This window comes from Leptodactylus fuscus, chromosome 11 (genome assembly GCF_031893055.1).
Source record: "Leptodactylus fuscus isolate aLepFus1 chromosome 11, aLepFus1.hap2, whole genome shotgun sequence".
In the NCBI taxonomy this organism is placed as follows: domain Eukaryota; kingdom Metazoa; phylum Chordata; class Amphibia; order Anura; family Leptodactylidae; genus Leptodactylus; species Leptodactylus fuscus.
In genome coordinates, this window is record NC_134275.1 from 7,089,047 (window position 1) to 7,113,125 (window position 24,079).

At 47.7% G+C, this 24,079-nt stretch overlaps 1 protein-coding gene and 3 non-coding genes across 4 annotated transcripts; all 4 read right to left on the reverse strand.

The window, feature by feature from the left end:
* Positions 1-2,348: 2,348 nt before the first annotated feature.
* RBMX (RNA binding motif protein X-linked) lies at positions 2,349-7,902 on the reverse strand. The gene is made up of 9 exons (XM_075260251.1): positions 7,821-7,902; positions 5,926-6,042; positions 5,651-5,757; positions 4,675-4,801; positions 3,823-3,939; positions 3,602-3,725; positions 3,400-3,525; positions 3,219-3,304; positions 2,349-2,744 (listed from the first exon to the last, which is right to left on the reverse strand). The coding sequence occupies exons 2-9, from the start codon at positions 6,032-6,034 to the stop codon at positions 2,437-2,439; spliced, it is 1,104 nt and encodes a 367-aa protein (XP_075116352.1). The 5' UTR covers positions 6,035-6,042; positions 7,821-7,902; the 3' UTR covers positions 2,349-2,436.
* LOC142185786 (small nucleolar RNA SNORD61) lies at positions 4,168-4,244 on the reverse strand. Its single transcript, XR_012711961.1, has one exon. It is a non-coding gene; the product is annotated as a small nucleolar RNA SNORD61 (small nucleolar RNA).
* On the reverse strand, positions 5,827-5,896 carry LOC142185787 (small nucleolar RNA SNORD61). Its single transcript, XR_012711962.1, has one exon. It is a non-coding gene; the product is annotated as a small nucleolar RNA SNORD61 (small nucleolar RNA).
* LOC142185785 (small nucleolar RNA SNORD61) lies at positions 6,500-6,576 on the reverse strand. The gene has a single exon (XR_012711960.1). It is a non-coding gene; the product is annotated as a small nucleolar RNA SNORD61 (small nucleolar RNA).
* Positions 7,903-24,079: the final 16,177 nt, after the last annotated feature.

Here is a 24,079-nt window from a genome sequence, read left to right on the forward strand (position 1 = left end):
TTGGCACTGCAGCTGGTATAGAGCTACAAGTCCCAGCATACACACATCAACTCCTTTGGATCTCCAGTGGAGGACAATGAGTTGTATCTTCACAGCAGCTGCAGTGGTGAAGGTTCAGTCTCGATTACTTTATTAAACCCATCCCATAAAGTGATTAAGTTGGTGCTCAGGTCTGCATTATACAATGCCAAGACCCCCACAGACTAGTGCACCCTTTATGGGATCGATCCCCCTTGACTACAGGATAACCCACTTGTCATCTAAAATAGCTCAGGCATTCAAGGAGGAAGAAGTCACTAGCCATAAAAAGCAAAGCCAGACCCTAACAAGATATTCAATGCTCTAATCGTAAAGCGGCGTTCACGTGGCGGTATGAACAGCTGGTGTGAGCCGTATGCTCGGCCTGAAAACAATCTCCCAACCTGATACCTACGGCTCCCACGCAGACCATTCATAATTCATTCTACTCAAAGCTAGAGATGAGAGAGTACTGTTGGGATCAGCCGATCCGAACAGCACGCTGCATAGAAATGAATGGACGCACCTGGTACTTCCGCTTTGACGGCGGCCGGCCGCTTAACTCCCCGCGTGCCGGCTACGTCCATTCATTTCTATGCGAGCGTGCTGTTCGGATCGGCTGATCCAAACAGTACTCGCTCATCTCTACTCAAAGCCTAAAGACCGTAGGGTACGGCGCATTGATACACACGTGGCGGGGAGACCCCTTACCCAGTCTCCCCATCGTTACATCACACCTACATCCATACAGTCGCGTGATGATCTTTCCATTCGGACTGGAGATCTCCATGTCTTGCGAACACCTGCAAAAGGGACAGATGTGATCCCGGATTCTGCACAATACTGAGTCATACTGCACGAGCGGTCTTTCCAAATACAAGTCCTACCTCGCGTTCTTCAGGACCACCGGCGGTCTCCTTTCCCCGACAACCCAACGTCCCTCTGCGAAGCGTTAACCTGCAACAAGACAATTTTCTAAGGATCCGTCTCAAGGACACAGCCCCTTAATCCAAACCACCAAACCCTAGGCCGCAGTGGTCAATTTCTCAAATGACATCCAGGAGCGATTTTGTGTTTGGAAAGGAACATTGGGATGACTTAAACACACGTGGTTTCCATCATTGTGCACTGCCATGATTATCTTAGGTTTTTTTTTTGCAGTTCTCCAGTACATTCATGAGTTGATGTGTCAGCCCATAGACATGTGGCGGCAATAAGCTGCTTTTTGAGGTTTTTAAGAAAACATATCTAGACGTGTGCTTTTTTGGTTTGAACTTCCGAAGGCTAGAGTCGAGACAAGAGCATTTCACTTCTAAGGATTAGTTTTAAAGTGAAACCTCAACCTCCTACCGAAAGTCGGGATCCGTCTGCAAACTAAGTGGGTTTGTATTTAGTTATCCAGCAGTGCCTTTCCAGGTTTTTTTACTTTCCATAATGTATAGACCTCTGTACCATGAGACATATGCAGCGCAAGTTTGACTTAGACTGAAAACAAAAATTTGTGGTCTTTGCTTACCCTCATCGGTTTCTCAGGATTAGGACGGTTTACAGTAGAGAGATTCACTTGTTTTAGGGCTCTCATGTTCTTTGAGACATCTCATTTGCTTCTTCATTTGCCTTTAGAGTCAATCCTTTAAAAGTGACACTACAGATTTGCAAACACATTGAGACAGTAAAAGCACATATGGTTTGGAAGCTTCTTTGACTATTTGTGAACCGTGTGTGTGCAAGGAGTCCATTTTTTTTTTTTTGCATTTTTTAACTCTTAGGTGTCTGAGCGCTATGATATTGCTGTTATTTTTTACCAATGGAGTCCATCTGATAGGCCAGCTGGGTTATGCATTATCCAGGTGTAGGGCGTTTTCTATCTTAAGATCCTTTACACACCCATTGGACATACGTTTTTTTTTTGTGGAGGTTCAGCTTTGTCGTGTTCGCAGCGTACTTACAATTATATAGACAAGCTGCGTTATTTCTTATCGGCTCGTTTTGTTTTTCCATTTGCAACTGGTGTGTGGCTCAGTGATGGGGGGGGGGAGGGGGGTGGAGGGGAACATTACGAAATAAGCTGAAATGGGTCGTTTCACCGAAACTTTACTTTCTGAAAAGGGTTAAACAACACTAAATACACAACTTACACTAACACATTGTACATTTCAGAGAAAAGGCTAACAAAATGAAGGTTTAAGCATTTCAACTTCCTCAAATGAACAAAGATTCATGGGAGGAGGGGAAAAAAAAAAAATTAAAAAAACAAAACTTACAGGTTAAAAAAAAAAAAAAAGATAAATAAAAAAACAAAAACCAACTCCTTTATAGTAGTCCGCTGGTGGTAAAAGGCAGAGCACGTGCCGCATTGTCGCTGGATAAAATGTCTTTGGTCCATGTTGGATGATAATTTTTGTTTTATTGGTTACTTTAGTATCGGCTTCTGCCGCCGCCTCTGTCGGATCGGCTTCCTCCTCGGCCGCCACCGCGGGGTACACCCCGACTTGAGCTGCTGTATGAATCGCGAGGGGGTGGGTAGCCCCTATCCATTGGTGGTGGCAAGCCACGTTCCTGTCGGCCAACTCTGTCCCGGCCGCTTGAGTAGATATCATTTCTGCTGCTTGAGTAACTGTCTCTGCCTCCGTATCCGTCGCGAGTGCTGCTGTAATCATCATAGCGGCTGCTTCCACCATATGATGGAGGGGGCCCTCTGGCAGGTGGAGCACTACGTGAGTTACCTGCAGGGTCAATGGTCAGGTAATAGGGCAATACTATCAGTTACATACGAAATTGCAATTTGATATTTGCAGCTTATTTACGTTTTTTTTTTCTGCTTGCATTGTTATTAGACTTTTGTCTTGGTAGGGGTCTGCCTTGTTCAGGAAAATTCTATTCAATAAGTATAAATTGATATAAAAATAGGATTATAATAGTAATAAGGCGCACTGAAGCCATCTCTCATTTGGGTACTGATCTCCAGAGCAGCGGCTTAGATTGCAGATTCTGCCACATGATATCCATGATGGAGTGAGGTTCGCTTCACTGGATTTTTATGTATTTATATCTTGCTGTAGAGCATTATTGGCCTTCCGTGTATGGGAGAAAACAAATTTGACTAGAATTTCTTTGTTGTTTTTTTTTTTTTTATCATCTTCAGCATGGGGCAATAATGTATCCTGAAAGACAGAGCAATGTACAAAATAACACCTTACCGTAAGGCTCATAGGAGTCCCTGTATGAACCGCCGCTGGGGTGATCGGAATAATCTCTGTCACGGCCGCCGTAGCCGTCACGATCGCTAAGTTAATGAAAAGTAGTTTTAGGATTTAGATTGTAACACACTTGTATACTCGTATGTTCTTTAGCTCATTTGACGTGTCCAAGTATACATACCCATAGCCTCTAGAGCCATAATCGTCGCGGGAACTTGAATGGCCGTAATCCCGATAGGCGTAGTCTCTTGGAGGTGGCGCGTAGTCTCTGGAGTCCCGGGAGCTTCCATAGTCTCTGCCGGAATAACTGAACCACAAGTTCCATTAGCTCATACGCTACAAAAACATAAGCCGTTACCAAAAGCAAAAGGAAAATCTTCTACCTGTCATATCTGTCTTTGCCGCTGTAACCATCATCTCTGGGTGACATGTAGACGTCTCTACGAGACGGCATTGGCTCTCTGCGAGGAGGTCCTCCGTACCCGTCCCTTTCACGAGATAGTGGAGCTGCAAACAAGACATTTTATCAGCATAAACAAAGCCAGATAGTAACGTCACCTGTTAGTAATAGTAGTAAGATACAGGACAATGTAGGAGCACGTACCTCTGCCACCCATGCTGCTGCGTGCAGGACCAGATGGAGCAGATCTCTTTGGAGGAGGACCTCCACTTCTGGGTGGGGGTCCTCTTTTGAGAGGCATTTGTCCTCTTGATGAACCACCTGGAAGAAAAAACAAAAACTTAATCATCTCTGCATGCAATCTTTCACCAGCAAGACCACAGCTCATGCATTAAAGGGATAACACAGGAGTATTTATTCACCTGGACAGGTGGGATTCTTTTGGCTAGACCCAGAGGTTCTGGCAAAGCCCCTGTGATCAGAGGAAGCATTTGGCACCTCTGGTCTCTCCCCAATTTCACAGATAATGGCCTGGGCTAGACATTAGAGACGCTCAGAACTTCTTAGAGGACATAAGAGGCTTTATCAGCTCAAAATCTGATCAATGCCAAATAGTTCATCACAGCGCTCTCATTGGTCAAGATGCACAAGTTATGATGTCAACGAGGCGTCAACCATCCCTGTCATATGAATGATTTACGTTAACAAAGACCTGCCTTCACCTACAATACTATAGGGGGGAGCAGACGCCCGTACCCCAAAATCTTAAACTAAAACAAACCACATGAGACATCTGGGCATATTTGTTATCTTGGACCACAAGGGCTTCCACATCGCAGTCCCTTCATATAGCCCCCCCACCGGTCACCCCCTGCCTCCGATCACATGACACTGCCAGGTGCCCCTGGGGCTATACAAGCATTCAGGGTGTTACGACTACCCGCTTTAGTTCTGTATGTCAGTGATTGTGCCATTTTCTACAGCACATAGAGGTCTTACACTATAAGCAAGTCAAATATTTGCAGCACAATAAGCATGGCCTTAGTTGTGTGTTACCTCCTCTTGATCCTCTAAGGCCTCTTGGTGGGCCTCTGCTTTTGGGTGGAGGTGGGCCTCTCCTACTATCTGCTCCAAAAGATGGCTTAATGGCTTGTTCAACCTTTATTGGCTTCCCATCCAGAGCCTGGAAAATAAAAGATAGCAAGATTATTATTTACAGTCACTAACACCATCAAGTATGAGACAATGGCCTGTCGTCAGGACTAGTGCGACCTTGCACAATACATGAGCATCATCTGGCCAGAAGGTCCTATGGGCACATGGGAGAGGCCGGCAATGGCTTCCTTTAAGCTGGTTACATTTATTACTAGTACTAAGGGACATCTTTCACCCATTCATTTTATATACAGTACTATACATGCGTAAGGTCACTGTTGCACCACAAGTGTGGCCATACACATCTGATTTACAGGGACCTGGAGCACAGGCCATTTTATGCTGTGCAGGAGCATCAATTCTCATGCACAATGCTTCTACTGCAGATCACAGCTGCTATGCTAGCCAAATATATGAAACTGTCCATGTGGGAACCGGATTTACTAGCCTAAACAGTATGTTGGAACATGGACTACTAGCTGCATTATAGTTATCTATGATACTAGGAGGCAGGGACCGCTAGTAGCATAGTTAAGTAGGATATAAGTAAGCAGCACAAACACTTTACACTAAACTATAAGTATAGAATAATATGCATTAATCTCTTAAGGCAGGGGTAGGGAACCTCAGCTCTCCAGCTGCTGTGAAACTACAACTCCCAGCATGCTCCATTCACTTCTATGGGAGTTCCAAAAACAGCAGAGCGAGTGAGTATGCATGCTGGAAGTTGTTTTGCAACAGTTTGAGAGCCATACATTCCCTACCCCTGTCTTAAGGCGTCATGTCACACACAGCTTATCCATTGCTTCCATGGATTCTGCTGAGAACCAAGCACTTCCGCATGTGACTTAATACCAGACTAGTCTTTAGTCCACACCTTTCCATTCAGCTCTCTTGCTGCATCCTTGGCATCGGCAGGGCTCTCAAAGGTGACGAAAGCAAAACCTCTGGACTTGTTTGTTTCCCGATCCTTCATCAGAAGAACTACGAGAGAAAGCTCCTGTTAATACCCCCTACAAATAATCATCATCTTATGATTTATAGATTGTTGAGACGCTCAGAACTTCTTAGAGGACAGAAGAGGCTTTATCAGCTCGATCAACACCAGAAGATTCATCCCAGCTCTGCGCTCAGTAAGCAGACAACACTTACCTTCCACAATGCGCCCATACTTCCCAAAGATGCCTTCCAAAGCCTTCTCGGTGGTCTCAAGGTTCAGACCGCCGATGAAGAGTTTACCGGGACGATCAGCTTCAAACATCTTGGAACCTGAAAAAGTTATACAAGTCAGTAAAACTCACATCTATATATACACACAAAACCAATGATAGCATCGCTGTATCACAGAGGGACCCATCACTAGGGTCCGGGGTTTTTTTATGCACCCATTCACCTCAAAGTGTGAATATGGAGCAAATAGTTAAAAACATTGCACATTTGTATGCATAATATTCTATACACCTATAACCTATACGTGCAGGATAGCACAGCAGCTGCTTATGTCACTGCCACTTGCAGGGCTGAGCAGATTTACATCCATAGCATTGACTACAAAGCAATGTGACGGATTATAGAGCCACATACATGGGTGGTGACGTGAACCGGACACCAGGAAAATAGTGCAAGCAGCAGACAGCACATGGAGCTGAATATTGTTTAGGAGGGGGGGGGGGATGAGTTCAGTATAACTCGTCATTTATTCACCGAAACCTGTTAGACTTTAAAGACGCTCAGAACTTCTTAGAGGACATAAGAGGCTTTATCAGCTCAAAATCTGATCAATGCCAAAAAGTTCATCACAGCGCTCTCATTGGTCAAGAGGAACAAGTTATGATATCAAGGAAGTGACAGTCACAGCCATCCATGTCATGTTAATGCCTTTAAAAAAAACCCATCTTCTCCTACAAGATACTATTAGTGAGGAGCCAGACACCCTGACCCATAAATTAGGACAGAACCCCCCCTCCCCAGAAATTCAGTCATGGTAAGCCCTTATGACTGTGGCCTGCACACTCATTGTGTGCACAAGGCCTTATGCAAATATGCTTGAGCATGGGTGGAGCAGGACATAGATACAGGGAGAGTGTCCAGGAAATAGCTGCAATATATCATCTTGATTTTCCGGACTGTTACCATGCATACCTATGGCAATAACAAGTCTACTTAGGGTGAGACATCTGCACCCTGCAATGGCATTCCCAAAGAAAAATGCAAAGTGTGCAAGTGCAACCTAGAGTTAGTGCAATGCGGCCACCAGCTGGTAACAGCTAGAATTACATTAGGCTTGGAGACCCCCACCCCCCAAAAAAAAACAAACAAAAAAAAACCTGTAGCCCCCATTAACTACAATAGGGTCCACCCCCCAAAACAGGACTGAGGACAGGAACCCCTAAAATAGCTCCAGCACTGGTGTAAATCCAGCCTTAGAGGGGGAGGGGGGGGTCTGTGCACCAGGACCCACAAGGCTATTGTGCTCGGCCATGTGCAGGCCCTCATTGTCCTTGGTGACTCGCCCGCAGTCCCATAGACATGAATGAAGCCGCAGCAATGACCCCGCACCACGAGATAAGCAGGGACGTGAAGGGGTTAACAGGTGGCGCTGATCACGTGATGTCTGGCCGCGGGCAACAAGTAGCAGCAATCAGCCGTAATCCGTGTAAGTGACGTAATTATGGCCGTAGCTGCTCAGTACAGACATTACATGGAACAGACTCGCGTTACCGCCGTCACCGGAGCGCGCTACGGCTCTATACACACGATGGCTACACCCAACCGCAACATGGCGGCGCAAAGGGAGGAACAGCGCCTCAGACGGGCGGGAACCGGCAACGACCGCCACAAACACTCACTGTAACAAGCGTTACCGCCTCCACCACACGGAGAAGCGCTAAAATGGTCCCCGGGACTGGTCACAAAATGGCGGCTCAACCCCACAAACACAATCTCTGCACACAGCAACAACGCATCGTCTGTACAGGCACCTACACCGCGGACATGACCGCCATAAAAGCCGCAGCACAACACGCGGCCGTGGCCCGTTCTCTTACCGATTATCGCTCACCTTCCGCGCCAGGAGCCCGAGAGAAAATGACCGCGGACAAAGACCGAGCGCGCTTTAAATAGATGTGACGTCACCAGGCGAAAGCGAGGCTGCGAGTGCCCGGATGTTCGCTGAGGCGAATGGAGGAAGGTCACGTAGTTAGAGTCACGTGACGGTCTGGCCTCCCGCGCGTTGATTGGCTTCGGGGGGGGGGGAAACTGTCTAGAATTGGAGTTTCTCCTGGTGGGTGTGACGTCACCGGAAGGGGCGGGGTCTCTGGTATCAGCTCTGTTGTCTGTAGAGGATGGAAATGAACACTGAGCGCTCCGTAGTAACTAGTTCCCATTACTGCCGCCTAGTGGTCAGGTCCTTAAAGGGATTCTATCATTAAAGGGATTCTACCATTAAAGGGATTCTATCATTAAAATGCAATTTTTTCTGCCTACCAGGAATAGCCTTAAAGGGATCCTATCATTCAAACGACATTTTTTCTAAATACCACGTCGGAATAGCCTTAAGAAAGTCTATTCGTCTCCTACCTTTCGTTGTCTTCTCCGTACCGCCATTCGCCTACAATCCCAGTTCTTGTAAGTATGTAAATTAGCTCTCTCACAGCACTGGGGGCGGGCCCCAGTGCTCAGACAGCACTGGGGGCTGTTCCAATGCTGCGAGAGAACTCTTTCCAGCGCCGCCGCCTCATCTTCGTCAGGAACGGCCTCTTCATTCTCTTCTTCCGGCAGTGTCTTCTTACTTCTAGGCCTCGGGCAGAGCAGACTGTGCAATCCCATAGGCCCCGAGAAAATGGCTGCTTACAATACTACGCAAGCGGCCATTTTCTCGTGGCCTATGGGCATGCGCAGTCTGCTCTGCCTGAGGCCTTAGAAGTTACAAGCCACCGCCGGAAGAAGAGGCTGAAGATAACGCTGCTGAAGAAGAAGAGGCAGCGCTGGAGAGAGTTCTCTCGCAGTATTGGGGACGCCCCCAGTGCTGCGAGAGAACTAATTTACATACCGACAAGAACCGGGATTGTAGGCGAACGGTGGCGCGGAGAAGACAACGAAAGGTAGGAGAAGAAGGCTATTCCGACGTGGTACTTAGAAAAACTGTCGTCTGAATGCCAGGATCCCTTTAAGAAAGGCTTTTCTTCTCCTACCTTTAGATGTCTTCTCTGCGAAAGAAATCCCGGTTTTCATCGGTATGCAAATGAGTTGTTTCACAGCACTGGGGGCGTCCCCAATGCTGTGAGAGAACTCTCCAGCGCCACCTCCATATTCTTCAGGAACAGCCTCTCCCTGCATCTTCTTGGTTTCAAACTTCTAGGCCTCTGGCTTAGGGCAAAGTGGATTGCGCATGCCCACAGACCACAAGAAAATGGCCACTTACACAGTATTGTAAGCGGCCATTTTCTTGTGGCCATGAGCATACACAGTTGGCTGCCCGAGGCCTAGAAGTTTGACCGCCAGCACCGGAATAAGACTGAAAGAGAGGTTGTTCCAGAAGAAGATGGAGGCGGCGTTGGAGAGTTCTCTCGCAGTATTGGGGACTAATTTGCATACAGGTGAAGACTGGATTTGTACGGAACGGCAGCGCAGAGAAGACATGTAAAGGTAGGAGAAGAAGAGACTTTCTTAAGCCTACTCCTAAGCCTACTGTGATCAACAAAAAATGTGATTTTAATGGTAGAATCCCTTTAACCACTTCAGTACCGGCCAATTTATGCTCCAGGACCAGACACATTTTCTGGTTTTTTCCGTATGTGCGGTTTTGAGGGCTGTAACATTTTTCCTGTACGTCTCATTCAACTAATTTTTGCGTCTTTTTAGGGTTTTATTTTTAGTTTGTTTTTATTTTCGAATGTGTTTAAATTTTTTTTATATCCCGGAAACATATAAAGATAATAGGAGGGAAATTGTGTCTGGTTTTCACTTTATTATTATTATTTTTATTTAATAACACAAAGCGCTACTGAAAAACTTTATAAAATACTTTTTCCTCTCCGTTACGGTAATTTTTATTTTGTATGGTGTTGTCGGGGGCGGGGCTATAACCTTTAATAACGGCGTTTTATTAGCGTATTATTTTATTTGATTTTTTTGATTATTTTATTTTCATTTTTTTGAACCTTTTTTATTATATTTTATTTTATTTTTTTTCAGATTGTGTCCCCATAAGGTGATAGGAGACCTTTGGGGACATCTGATCACTTTTTTCTTTTTGTTAGAGTAGCTGATTTCCCCTGCAACTGAGGCTGCTACATTTAGCCTCCTGCACCTTGTATACACAGTATACAGAGCTGATCTGGGTCCTGTAGGACCCAGTACCTTTTGCAAGACGCTGCTCCCGGCGGATCACGTGACTGGGCTGCATCATGGCGGCGCCCATAGCCGTGTATACAGCGCTCATTGAGTGCTGTATACACAGCGATCAAGAAGGCAGGGAAGGGAATAAACCTTCCCTGTCATCTCTCTGGGAGCTCCGGCTGAAGTTACAGCCACTCCCAGTATCAGCAGCTGCACAATCTCTGTGCAGCTGCTGTGTTCTGACTGGACGTACCCGTACGTCCTGTCAGAACTAGGCAACAGCAATCCGGACGTTTATAGTCTACGGGCGGTCCGGAAGTGGTTAATACAGATTAGGTTTCTGTTCAGGGCTCCCCAAGTGGACAACCTAGCCTCCTATTACCCTCCATGTCCCTCCAGTGTACCCTCACATTGCTAACAATCACCCCATGTGTTTTTTAAAGGGATTCTACCACTAAAGCAACCTTTTTTTCTAATTACCACGTCGGAATAGCCTTAAGAAAGTCTATTGGTCTCTTACCTTTAGACGTGGTCTCCGCCGCACCGTTCCTCAGAAATACGATTTTAACCAGTATGCAAATGAGTTCTCCGCAGCAATGAGGGCGGGCCCCAGCGCTCAAACGGCAATAGAGGCTTCCCACTGCTGCCCGAGAGCTCACTCCAGCGCCGCCTCCATCTTCAGCTGCAACCGCCTCTTCTGTCTTCCGTCTCACTCCAACTTCCGACGCCTGCACAGTGTTCTCCTGTATTGAACTACAAGAGCGGCCTGCCAAAAATGGCCGCCGGAAGTTGGACCGACAGAAGAAGACAGAAGAGGTGGGGTTAAAACCGGTGTGTCTAAGGAATGGCGCCGCAGAGACCACGTCTAAAGGTAAGAGACGAATAGCCTTTCAGGCTTTGAGAAGAACCTCCCACTGGACTCTTAAGCCTATAAAGAGATTTCAATGGAATGTTTTAAGACTAAACCATATATTCGTCTTTTTACCGCCTTCTGCTCTCTGTTCAGATTGGCTGGGATTTTCATGAGACAAATGTACGTCTCTAAGTATCTCAGATGTCGTGGCTTGGAATCCATATCCTTGTTTTTTTTGCAAACCATCTTCTGCTTCTTCTACAAGATGACAGTTCCTATGGCCAAGTCATTTCCCTATGACGCCCCTATTTATACACCGACAGCAGACATTGTACTTAGGTCAGTAAGTCACAATCTATTGTCCTCAAGCAGAACATAATGGTTCCCATGTGTGCACAGTCGGCGTCCGGTGTGAATTTTTTCCCTTCCTTTACTTTGTACCAGGTGGGAGGATTTGTTGCATTTGGCAAACATCTGTAATGTTGATTGTGTCTCTATAAATATAATAACCCTGGAAATCTTTTTTTTTTTTTAAAGGGAACATTATAGGGAAGATGTCTGTAACCCGTCAGCAGTTGGGGTTTAGTGTTCCGAGCCTGCCTGTATCATGTATAATGAAGTATGAGAACTGTCCGAACCTTCATCAGCAGAGGGTGCATGTGCCTAGAATGCCTGGGGATGTCCCATACAAATCTAAGGTAAGTTACCTGTTAATAAACTTAAAGGGGTGCTCTATCATTATCACCACCTATTCAGGTGCTGCGAATTGTTTTAGAAAAGACCCCCCCCCCTCGTTGTTTATTAATTACCAGTAAAACGGATATGCTAATCAGTCCCTCCGTGCACCCTTTGCGTTCCGTGCACCCCCGGCGCCATACCTTCTTTACGCCCACCTCTCTTGCTTATGCTCTATGTCCTCCTCCTCCCTGTGATTCACTGCCTCCAGTGTCTGTATTCTCGGCGGTTTCGACTGAAATCTCGGGCATGCGCAGTAGCAGTAGGATGCCCCGCCCCCACCCCAAAAAAAATTGTTCAGACTATTGTGGCCAGCATTTTTTTTGGGGGGGTGGGAGTCCCGCAAAATTGAGCAGTCTACATTGGGCCATCAGGATTTTTTAGGAGGGTGTGCCCCCTCAAAAATTGTTCAGACTATTGCAGTCAGCATGTTTTTTTGGGGGGTGTGGGTCCCCCCAAAGTTGTGCTGTCTAATTTGGGCCTGTAAGCAGCCATTTTTTGTGGCCTGTGGGCTTGCCCAGTTGGCTGTGCCCAAGGCCCAAGGCCTAAAAGTTTGACTGCCTGTCTATATCCTACACTGTCTATATCCTACACTTTGTATACACATTGTAATATATTTTCTGTATCCTACACAGTGTATAGACGTTGTAACTTATCGTCTGTATCCTACACTATGTATACACATTGTAACTTATTGTCTTTATCCAATGCTGCGTATACACATTGTAACTTATCGTCTGTATCCTACACTATGTGTAGACATTGTAACTTACTGTCTGTATCCTACACTATGTATACACAATATAACTTATTGTCTGTATCCTACACTGCGAATAGACATTGTAACTTATTGTCTATATCATACACTGTGTATACACAATGTAATTTATCGTCTGTATCCTACACTGTGTATACACATTGTAACTTATTGTCTGTACCTTACACTGTGTATACACATTGTAACTTATTGTCTGTACCTTACACTGTGTATACACATTGTAACTTATTGTCTGTACCTTACACTGTGTATACACATTGTAACTTATTGTCTGTACCTTACACTGTGTATAGACGTTGTAACTTATCGTCTGTATCCTACACTATGTATACACAATGTAACTTATTGTCTGTATCCTACACTGCGAATAGACATTGTAACTTATTGTCTTTATCCAATGCTGCGTATACACATTGTAACTTATTGTCTGTACCTTACACTGTGTATAGACGTTGTAACTTATCGTCTGTATCCTACACTATGTATACACAATATAACTTATCGTCTGTATCCTACACTATGTACACACAATATAACTTATTGTCTGTATCCTACACTGCGAATAGACATTGTAACTTATTGTCTATATCGTACACTGTGTATACACAATGTAATTTATCGTCTGTATCCTACACTGTGTATACACATTGTAACTTATTGTGTGTACCTTACACTGTGTATACACATTGTAACTTATTGTCTGTACCTTACACTGTGTATACACATTGTAACTTATTGTCTGTATCCTACACTGTGAGTTATTATACACTCGGTGCTGCGCTATATATTACCCTATGTGATTGTGTTACACTTTATGCCATGCCAAATGTCATTGATAATTTCTTTTGTGTTTTGCACACACTTTGCACATGTATATTGTTCGTTGCCAGAAAAAGACTCCTGACTGATGAGCTGAAACGTCGCGCTACGGGGCGATATAATCTACCCTCACTTTTCACTGGATTTTTGGAGTGCTGCGTTTTTTTCGTATCCAGCTATTGGGTCTAGAGTCGGTACCCTGAGCCCGGCTCCCTTTCCATTACTAGTGCAATAATCTGTTGTGTTATTGTACATGGATTGTAGAGATGTAAATAAAATGTCAGATGGAACAGCCATGATATCATCACCACTCCGGAACATTGTGATGTTGTGATGGATGGCGGGGACGCTGTAGTGTCATCTGTGCAGTTATGGAAGTAGTCGGAGTGGGGGGGGGGGGGGAGGCACCTATTATGATATGTTACCCCGTACTCATTGTGACATGGCCTCGCCAGCTCGTCATGATGTCATGTCATTATGACCTCACAGTGCCTGGTCCCACGCCACGCTCCAGTCGCTGCCATTTCTGGTTCCCATTGCAGGTGGAAGCTCGTGCTGAAATGGGGTTGGTTTCCTTTGCTATTTCAGGTGGACGCTCTTGCTAAAGCTTGATCTAGTGCGTTTGGCCTCCACCTTTCCTGGGTCCTTAGGGCCATTTTCAATGGAGGCTTTTTGCCAAAGCTCTTGTGGTTCCTGTAGGTGTCCTTTCCCCTCCCCCTTCCCAGTTCAGTGCCCCTTGCTGAACCCTTTTTTTTTTTCTTACATTCCCCCTACCCTTACCTTACCATTTCTGAGGCTTCTGATGGACTAAAGCTCCTGGATGACCCTGTCAGGTGAGAAATCAGTCTTCTGTGGGGTGGGGGGCGGCCTTTATGTATGGAGGTTACATATCACTAATCCTACCTATTTTATTTCTAGACTCTGCTGGACGGAGGTATAATCTGAGTGTACTGTGGGGGGAGAGATGTGGGGTGCTTGGGTGTACTGTTGGTTGCAGTGTGTAGCCAACATGAAATGGGTGGGAATGGGCGGAGACAGTTTAGAAGTGGGTAGAGCTAAATTTGCAGTAGCCCACCCACATTTTGCCCCTCTTTCTGTCCTTTAAAAGTTGGGAGGTATGCTATAAGTAGCAGCAGCCAGGCCCAGTACAGTATCTGGAGAACTACAAGTAGCAGCAGTCAGGCCCAGTACAGTATCTGGAGTACTACAAGTAGCAGCAGCCAGGCCCAATACAGTATCTGGAGAACTATAAGTACCAGCAGCTTCGCGGCCACCATGGCTTAGATCAAGTATAGGATCTGTTCCCCCTACGCCCAACAGCAGCACAACTGGGGTAATCCTGCCCCTATGAGCTGTTAGGACAGGTGGAATATTTAATTACCTAACAGCAATCAACCCCTATAAGAGGTCAGAGGACCAACTCCCCTTTGTGTTTTTTTCTGTCCTGTGGGACAGGACAGGTGGATGGGGGAGAGGTGCTCTGGCCTCTTACAGGGGTCCCCTCTCCCCCCCCCTAAGTTTTTTACCTTGCTGCGTGGTCCGGATGAGTCTCTCCCCCTGCTCCGGTCCGGGTCCCCGCTGGAGCGTGTGCGGCGGCATCGCGGACGTCGGATACTGCAGGTGCCGGCAGGTAGGAACTTTCGTCGGCCGGCAGGGCCTGGGAACTAGTTTTTTGGTTCCCGGGTTCCGCCCGAGCCAGGGACCGTTTCCGGGGAAACCACGCATGCGCAGACCGTGCGGCCAGAGTTACATGCCGCGGCTGTCGGATGACAGTGAAGATCAGCAGGTAAGCCACTGCTGGTGAGGTAGCCCCCCCCCCCTAGTGCTCAGGGAGGGGGGGGTGAATAACTTTAAGGCTAATAGGAGGAAGTAGCTCGGACCCAGGTGGCGGGGGCGTGGCTCCGCACACTGTCCCTCCCCCAGCCGGCCTATTTAAACCCCCCTCCACCACAAGATGGTACCTGTCGCTCCAGTTACAGGTACTTCTGAAGCATTGCTGCCTCAGGATTCAAAGCTCAGGAGCTGGAACTGCTAGTTCGTGCTATCAAGGTTGGTGGAGGGGAGAGTGGGCTGGGGCTGTAACTGAGGTCCGGATTTTTTATATAGTGCTCCTTGGGTTCTTGTCTCTTTCCTTCCTCCCTTTAGTATGTCCTCCTCATCATCCTCGACCCTCCCTCGGAGGAAGACCACGGCGAAGAGGAGACATTTGTCTTGTGCCCAATGTAAAATCCCCCTCCCTGATGCCTGTGAATACAGGTACTGCCAGGGATGCAGAGCGCCTCCCTCTGAGGCTACCCCGATCAGAGAGATGGTCTCCTGGGTTAAGGACTTCGTTTCCCAGTCCATGAGAAAGGTGGACGAGACCATTTCCCACCTCGCCAAGAGGCCCCGGCTGGAGGCTTCGGAGCCCTCCCTCCCGCCTCTTGAGAGGCTTCACATCGGGGAGGTTGAGTCCTCTGAGGAGGACCCTGTGGAGGTGGAGAAGGAGGTGTTTCCCCTCGACAAGATGGGCAGACTTTTCAGAGTCCTCAGATCATGTGATCGGGAGGCAGGGGAAGGGCCAAGCAGGAGGGCTAAGTCCTTTAAGGCTAATACTGACCTGGTCCAGGTAATGGAGGGCGAGTGGAAGCGACCCGAGAAAGCATTTACACCTTCCGCTAGATTCAGGGCACTCTTCCCTATGTCAGAGTCCCAGCAGGGTGTCTGGGGACCACCGCCTAAAGTTGACGTGGCAGTGGCCAAACTATCCCGCCGGACAGTCCTGCCAGCCGAGGACGGCTCAAGCCTGCAGGACCCGTTGGACCGCCGCGTAGAGGGGTCCCTGAGGCGGGCATACTCTGTCGCCTCGTCACAGGCCTCCGTGGCCATATCGGCTAATGAGGTGGTCTCTGCCCTACAGGCCGAACTATCTTCCCTTGCTAGGGACATAGACACGGGGGTCCACCGGGACGACCTCCTATCGGCTATGACCGATATTAATTTACTGGTGGACCACTTGGCTGAATCCTCCAGGTCGCAACTAAAACTCGCCTCCAAATCTATGGCCCTCACCACTGTGGCCAGGCGACCGTTGTGGGTTAAACCATGGAGGGTGGACAACGCCTCCAGACTAGGGCTTTGTACCCTGCCCTTTGAGCCAGGTAGGCTTTTTGGTAAAGCCCTGGACAAAATCATGGAGGATCTGGCGGACACTAAAACCAAAAATCTGCCGCAGCCGCCTAAAAGGAGAAGAACTGCCTTTCGGGGCCGAGGATCCTCCACCAGAGGCTTCAGGGGGCGTGGACGCTCCACTCCCCAGGGCAGAGGTAGAGGACGCGGCACTTTCCGCGATCGTAAGAAGGATCCCTGACCCATCAGTGGTCTGCCATCCTGGGAGAAATCGGGCCCGTCCATCTAGGGCCCCGACGCAAAGGTCCCAGGGTCATTTGCTACATCAAGGCTCCACCGGCCGAGAGAACATCTTGCCCTTTTTAGGGCCCCAAACAACTTCATCTTTGAATACCCGTCCAGAAGGATCTCTCTCTAGACTTCTTGGTTTCCAGAATCCTGGGCGAAGGACTCAGGTTCATCTTCGACCTAGACCGCTCCCGCCACGGGATGTGGTTTCCTTAAGGTATCTTCAGGCCAGGTATACTCGCAGGTTCTCTCATAGCTCGGCCCAGGACCTTAGATCAAAGGGACGAACACCCAGATGGAAAACCTTGTCCTCAAATTTCCACCCTCCCAGACGGCAGAACTTCAGCCCCCCCTATTTCCAGGGGAGTAGTATCCACGGGTCTTCCCCCAGCCCCCTAGTAAGGCTGGGGAGCCCTTTAATGGGACAGAGGGCTTCTCTAAGCCAGGATCAAGGAAGACCCGTTAGGATTTTTTATGATTCCATCAAATCTAATCCAGTTCCGGGGATTCACCAGGGACTCTCCTACCTGGAGGCATCTTCTCTATGTCAAGAAGCTGCGAGTCCGGAATCGCTGTCCCTAGGGACTAAAAAAGCCTATCCAGTGAACCATCAGTGCCCGGCCATGATTGGCCCGGCAGACCCATCTTCGTGATGGCAGGTCCTCGGTCAGGTTTACCTAGACCCTGTTGACCACAGATGCCTCCCTGTCCAGGGGAGCTCATCTGGGGGAGACCCTGGTACAGAGCACCTGGCGTTACCTGAAGAGAACGCGCTTACCCAGCTGGCGAGAGATTACCAGAGCTCAAGTGAAGCTTCTGACGTGGACTGTACAGTTTCGGGCGTAAAGGACCAGGACGGACAGCCTGATCATAGCCAATTACGGTCATTCCAGACGGAAGATGAGAGCCCTCTCCACGTTACCAGACGCCAGGATCCTCATCTATTCGGATCTATGAATCTCCCAGCGGCCAGCGGTTCAGATTCCAGGTTACAGTCTGCGGGACTGACTCACCAAAATGTGGATGACCTTAGCCAGGTCATCCCCCGACCAGGGTGCTCTCCACTTTCCTACCAAAGGATGAGGTCTCCCCGAGGTGGATCTGATGGCCACCTCAAACAGCGCCGCAATAGAGGAACGTTGCTCCCCAGTTCGGGAAGACAATCCTCCGGCGCTGTATGCCCTGTCAATACCGGGGAGGTTCAGACGGAAGTGCGTCTACCCTCATCAACTGAGGATTCGGAAGGTATTGACAAAACGCAGGCAGAACCAGAGCTTGGCAAGGAGCTCGCCATTCTGGTTAGAAAGGGCATGGTTCACCGTCTTCACTCTCATGAGACGGAGGAACACCTGGAGGCTTCCACCAGTGTAAACTCTGGTAATCCGGAACAGTCGGCCCTATCAAGGCCTGAACAGATGCAACCTCACTGCCTGGAGGGTAGCCAGCCTTTAGCTGGCAAAAGAGGATTATCCCAGGGAGTGCTAAGAACTTTGGCGCACTCAAGAGCGGAGTCAACTAACCAGAGCTACCGGAGGGTTGCCCGAATCTTTCAGAACTGGTGTTCGAGTAACCAGCGCGACCCTGATAGGAATGCAGTCTTGGAGTTCCTACAAGACGGCCTGGAGAAGGGGCTAGCACCTGCTACCTTGAAAGTCCAAGTCTCAGCTCTGTCCGCTCTCCTGGAGACCCGGCTAGCACTAGATCCTCTGATTAAACAATTTCTAAGAGGGGCTAGTAGACTTCGTCCTCAGGTGCAGTCTCCAGTCCCGAGCTGGGACCTGGCCGCAGTTCTGCAGGGGCTCTGTGCGCCCCCCTTCGAGCCCCTAGCTGAAGTGGATTTGAAGTACCTAGCATACAAGATAACTTTCCTGTTGGCAATAACCTCCGCCAAGAGGGTCGGTGAGCTACAAGCCCTAGCGGCTTCTGAGCCATTTATAACCTTCTTTCCAGACAGAGTGCAACTAAGGTTTGTCCCAGGATTCTTGCCAAAGGTACCCACACCTCAGAACATTAACCAGGCAATCGTCTTACCAGCGTTTTTCCCCTCTCCCACCTCTGAGTGGGAAGAAAGGATGCACAAGTTGGACTTGGTGAGAGCGTTGCAGATTTATCTTGAGCGGACTGCGTCCTTTCGGAAGTCGGAGAATTTGCTGATCAATGTGTTTGGCCACACCAAGGGGACCAAAGCATCCAAACCAACTCTATCAAGATGGATTAGAGAAGCCATTATCTGCTCCCTACGTGCTCAGGACCTCCCGGTACCAGACCTTATCCGTGCCCATGCCACCCGAGCAGTGGCGACATCATGGGCCGAGAGACGTTTTCTCTCCTTGGAACAGATATGTGCAGCGGCTTCTTGGAGTTCTCAGCTAACTTTCGCCAAACATTATAGACTTGAGTGGCGAACAAGGGAGTCCACAGCATTTGGACATTCAGTATTGGCATCAGCTTGCCAGGATCACCCGCCCTAGGGTAAAGCGATACTTGCTAAATCCCCAGTTGTGCTGCTGTTGGGCGTAGGGGGAACGAAAGATTGTGAATGACAATCTGTTTTCCCTTAGCCCAAACAGCAGCACAAGGCTCCCTCCCTATGCTGTATTTGTACTATTTGTTTGTACTATGTCATATTACTCCTGTTAAATAGATGTCTAAAACTTTTTACTTGCTACTAACACAAAGGGGAGTTGGTCCTCTGACCTCTTATAGGGGTTGATTGCTGTTAGGTAATTAAATATTCCACCTGTCCTAACAGCTCATAGGGGCAGGATTACCCCAGTTGTGCTGCTGTTTGGGCTAAGGGAAAACAGATTGTCATTCACAATCTTTCGTTCTTATCAGAAGCAGTTCTTGAGTAGCTCCCGTCGGCATGGGCTGGTCTGGAGCTGGGGACTGTGGAGGTAGATACGGAGAACCATTTGAGGAATACCTGCAAGCAGAAGTGGCTAGTAGTTGAATCCGCCAGTGAGAGATAGGCGCCCCGCTGTAGGGAACCAACGAAGACCATGGAAGCAAGCAGTGAAACCACCAGGGCCCTGAAATCGAGGCCAGAGGGCCGGGATGCGCTTTGGAGACTTCTAAGTGCAGTGCCCTGGGCGTGCTGGGTGGCCTCCAGGGTGCCTTAACTCACTGGGGGTGGGAGCCCACTGAGTGACCGCACATTGCACATGGCACTTTTACACTTGCAGAGCACACAGTCTATGCCTGGTTTATCCAGCATGGGTAATGTTTATAGATCGGGCCATACCAGGCACTCTATCCACTTTGTTTAGTCACTTTTTTATGTCACTGTTTGTCACTCTGTCACTTGACACTTTTTGTGTGGATGAAGGGATGCGGATACCCTTTTGGGATCCTCCCGACCATCAGGTGTCCCCCCCCCTCCCCCCGCTGTCTAGCAGGTTCACCTCTGCTTCTACGGAGGTGGACACAGTCTTAGGTTTTGGAAGCACTCCAGGTGGTGGCAGCAGCAGCCTAGGAGGAAACCAGACAGAGGACGGCTCTAGGAGTGCCCTTGGTGGTGGCAGCCCGAGGGGAAACTGAGCAGTGTTGGTCTTTCTGCTCTGTCGGATTGGCTCATGTGGCCCTTCGCCCATGGTACCTTTTGGTCCAGTAGTCTTGGGATTGTCGGGGGCCCGGTCTCTTTTGAGACAGGTTTCTATAGCACAGGGGTAGGGAACGTACGGCTCTCCAGCTGTTGCAAAACTACAATTCCCAGCATGCATACTGGCTCTGCTGTTCTTGGAACTCCCATGGAAATGAATAGAGCATGTTGGGAGTTGTAGTTTCACAGCAGCTGGAGAGCCGAAGGTTCCCTACCCCTGCTATAGCAGATGCATCCTGCGCACGTTTTTTTTTTAGTGGCACTTCCCACTTTTTCCGTGCACTGGGTGTAATGATGGCACAGTTTAGAGGCCTTCAAAAAAATAAAATAAAATAATGGTCCTCCTCATGCTCTTAAGGTGTTTGGGTCAGAATATTTTGAGATTTTACCAAGCCTGAGATTTGAGAAAAAATCTCCGCAAAAGTGAATTGGTCCTTAACCCCTTAAGGACACAGCCCAAAAGTATGTTAAGGACCAGGCCTGTTTTTTCAAAATTGACATGTGTCACTTTAAATGGCAATAACTTTGAGACGCTTTAACTTACACAAGTGATTTTGAGAATGTTTTCTTGTAACACATTATACTTCATGTTAGTGGTAAACACTAAACAATATTTTTGTATTTACTAATTAAAAAATAGGAAATTTGATGGAAATTTGGAAAAAATTGCAATTTTCAAAATGTGAAATTCTCTGCTTTTCAGGCAGATAGTCATACCGCCCAAATATAGTAATAAATATTATCTCCCATATCTCTGCTTTATATCGGCATCATCTTTTGATTGTATTTTAATTTATTTTGAACGTTACAAGGCTTACAAGTGTTTCAGCGATTTTCCAGATTTACAAGAAATGTAACTGTTTGTTTTGTTTGTTTGTTTTACACACTTTTTTTTTTTTTTTTAAGAAAAAACTTTTTTACATTTGTGCTGTAAGCACACTAGAACCTGCGATCAGAGAGGATCACTGGTTCTATACTAACTATAGACTTGCAATACACGTGTATTGCAAGTCTATAGAGGAAGCTAGCTATGCAGATGCATAGACTAGCTCCCACTCGTCCTGGCATCCAAGGGGTTAACCCTCCCCCCATCGGAGCTCGCTCCGATGGGGGGAGGGATTAAGGAGCAGCGTGTAGCTGTAAATTACAGCTCACACAGACTCCTGATGCTGCCGGCACCATGCTTTATAGCCCGGCCAAACCCCTAGGGTTAAACAGGGGGGGGTCGGTGCAATCACTGTCCCTGCTGCTACAGGGGAAGCCTGGCTGTCAGATACAGCCGGCCTCCCATGGACATCGCACGGGCTCTGCTTCTGAGCCCGTGCAATCTCAATCACGTACAGGTACGTGGGAATGCGGGAACTAACCACATTCCCTGACGTACAGGTACGTGATTTAGCGTTAAGGGGTTAAAGAAAAATTTATTTCTATTGTTCGGCATAGAAGGTTTTATTATAGTAGAAGTCAGCGGCCCCGGCCTCATAGTGCCATATGGATTCAGCTGTTCTCATTTGCATACATTCCCACAATGCACTACCTGAGGTTCTCCTTAAGTTAAGTGAATGTTGCACTGAGGTTGTCCCTGTGCGGACACACCTTCTTAGATGTGGAGTGTCTACTGCACTCGTGAGGTCTCTGGGGCCTGGCACAGGTCTACCTACTGCCCGGTTTACCGCCGGCACTGGTGGTAAACCGGGCTCTGAAAGGACACCTTACCACTTATTAAGTGTTTTTCTCACGTTTTTTATTTTCACTCTGTCACCTTTTTGTGTGTTGACGAAGGGATGCTGTACCCTTTTGGGACGCTTCCTGACGGTGTCTGGGGATGAGGCCTGTAATGGGTCTCTCCCCTCTTTCAGCTGACCTGTCCTGGGGAACCAGGGCAGGCGCAGACTTCTTGCCTGAGCCAAGGAGTATCTCTGGTGGTGGCAGCCCGGAGAGAAACTTGGCGACTGGTAATCCTGAGTACCCTTGGTGGTGGCAGCCCGAGGGGAAAACGTATGTGTTGGGTAGGGCCATCCTGCTCCGGCAGATGACCCTTTCGGATACTCAACCCCACTCGGTCACCTTTTGGTCCTTGTGGGGAAGAGTTTGAGTCAGGAACCTCTCTCCCCTTTAGGGGAAGGGTGCGTTTTTTTTTAGTGTGGCACCCACACTTTTTTCGTGCACTTGGTGTTTTTGATTTGGCACAGACGGAGACCTTCGATAAAAAAAAAAAAAAAAACAGGTCTACCTACTGCAGCCTGAGCAGGTGGTGATGTGTGTCAGGGCTCTGCAGAGATCAAGGTTTCAATACCTGGGCCTGGCCTCACCTATAAAGGCCCCGCTCTGGTATTGTCACTGACTGCAAATGTTCATTGTGTAATGCTTCTCTGAACAGAAACTGGAATGTCTTGTATAAAATATAAGCAAATTGACAATGAAACGTTCCATGAAAATAATAAAAAAAAAAAAAAAAATCCCAACCAGCGATACCTCATCCCTGTCCCAAAAGGAGCAGCAGCCAAGATTTTGCTTCATTTGATTTATTCTTTCCGCTATTCATTAAACTCAGGGAGAGATCCAGCAATGCATTCTGGGAAATTATGCAAATTATACACTTTTGGATAAGAAGTAATTTATTCAAAATGGCTGCCAGGTAGGTGGTCCATGTCACAAGGGAACACAGCTCAGCACCAGGGTCTTCTTCTTCCCTGCACATGCTCAGTAATACACAGTCTGCCCCTCCATGGCCGACATCCTGTTCACCAGCTGGGACCGGTAGCAGAGATCACTGATCGCAGGGATTACTTAAAGGGACGTGTCACTTCTGAAGGGTTAGTCTGAGTAGACTGAACATCTCTAGATCCTTAATCACTTCTGGACCAGCCATAGATCACCCTGTAAGGACATATAGATGGCCAGACACGTCACCTCACCCAGTAGTCACAGGACTCAACCAGTTTTAAGGTTATCAGTGAAAAAGACCAAATCCATGCATAGACCTTATGGGTTGGGGTTGTTTGGGGCCCTTCTCTATTTAGGGAGAGATTTGTGATAGATTGTGACCTTGTGCTCTACATGTGCAGGCAAAGGAGAAGATTGGTATTAGGGAAAAAATAACCTAAAAAATATATTAAGGCCTTAGCAATTGTATATTATTAACTGGTTATAAGTGACTCTATATACACTGATTTACATATCTGCACCCTCACATTTGCATACGTTCCCATGATGCATTGCAGTTTGCTCTCCTTAGGTGAAATAGACGGCGCTCTGTAGGTATCAGCAGTGGTTTTGCTGTGTGCTTTGTATATTGTTTGTCTTGTGGGCACCTTGGGGAATATGATGGTTTTTCTGATGCTCTTGAGGTGTTTGGTACAGAAGATTTCATAATTTTACTAAACAGTCTAAAATTTGAGAATAAATTTTCCACAAAAGTGAATTGGTCCTTAAAGAAGAAGTTTCTTTCTACTGTTCAGCATTGAAGGTTTTGTTATAGTAGAAGTCAGTGGCCCTGGCCTCATGGTACCATATAGTGTCATCTGTTCTCATTTGCATAAATACCCACAATGCACTGCCTGAGGTTCTCCATAAGTTAAATGAATGTTGCACTGAGGTTGTCCCTGTGCGGACGCACCTTCTCAGATGTGGAGTGTCTTCTGCACTCGTGAGGTCTCCGGGGCCTGGCACAGGTCTACCGACTGCAGCCTGAGCAGGTGGTGATGTGTGTCAGGGCTCCGCAGAGCTCAAGGTTTCAATACCTGGGCCCGGCCTCACCTATAAAGGCCCCGCTCTGGTATTG

What these genes read in the sequence shown, in the direction of transcription:
- RBMX (XM_075260251.1), bottom strand. Translation starts at nt 6,034, where the DNA reads ATGTTTGAAGCTGATCGTCCCGGTAAACTCTTCATCGGCGGTCTGAAC. An exon ending in GTATGGGCGCATTGTGGAAG is followed by an intron (nt 5,758 to 5,925) that starts GTAAGTGTTGTC and finishes TTTCTCTCGTAG; the next exon opens with TTCTTCTGATGAAGGATCGG. An exon ending in GGACTCCTATGAGCCTTACG is followed by an intron (nt 2,745 to 3,218) that starts GTAAGGTGTTAT and finishes TTGACCCTGCAG; the next exon opens with GTAACTCACGTAGTGCTCCA.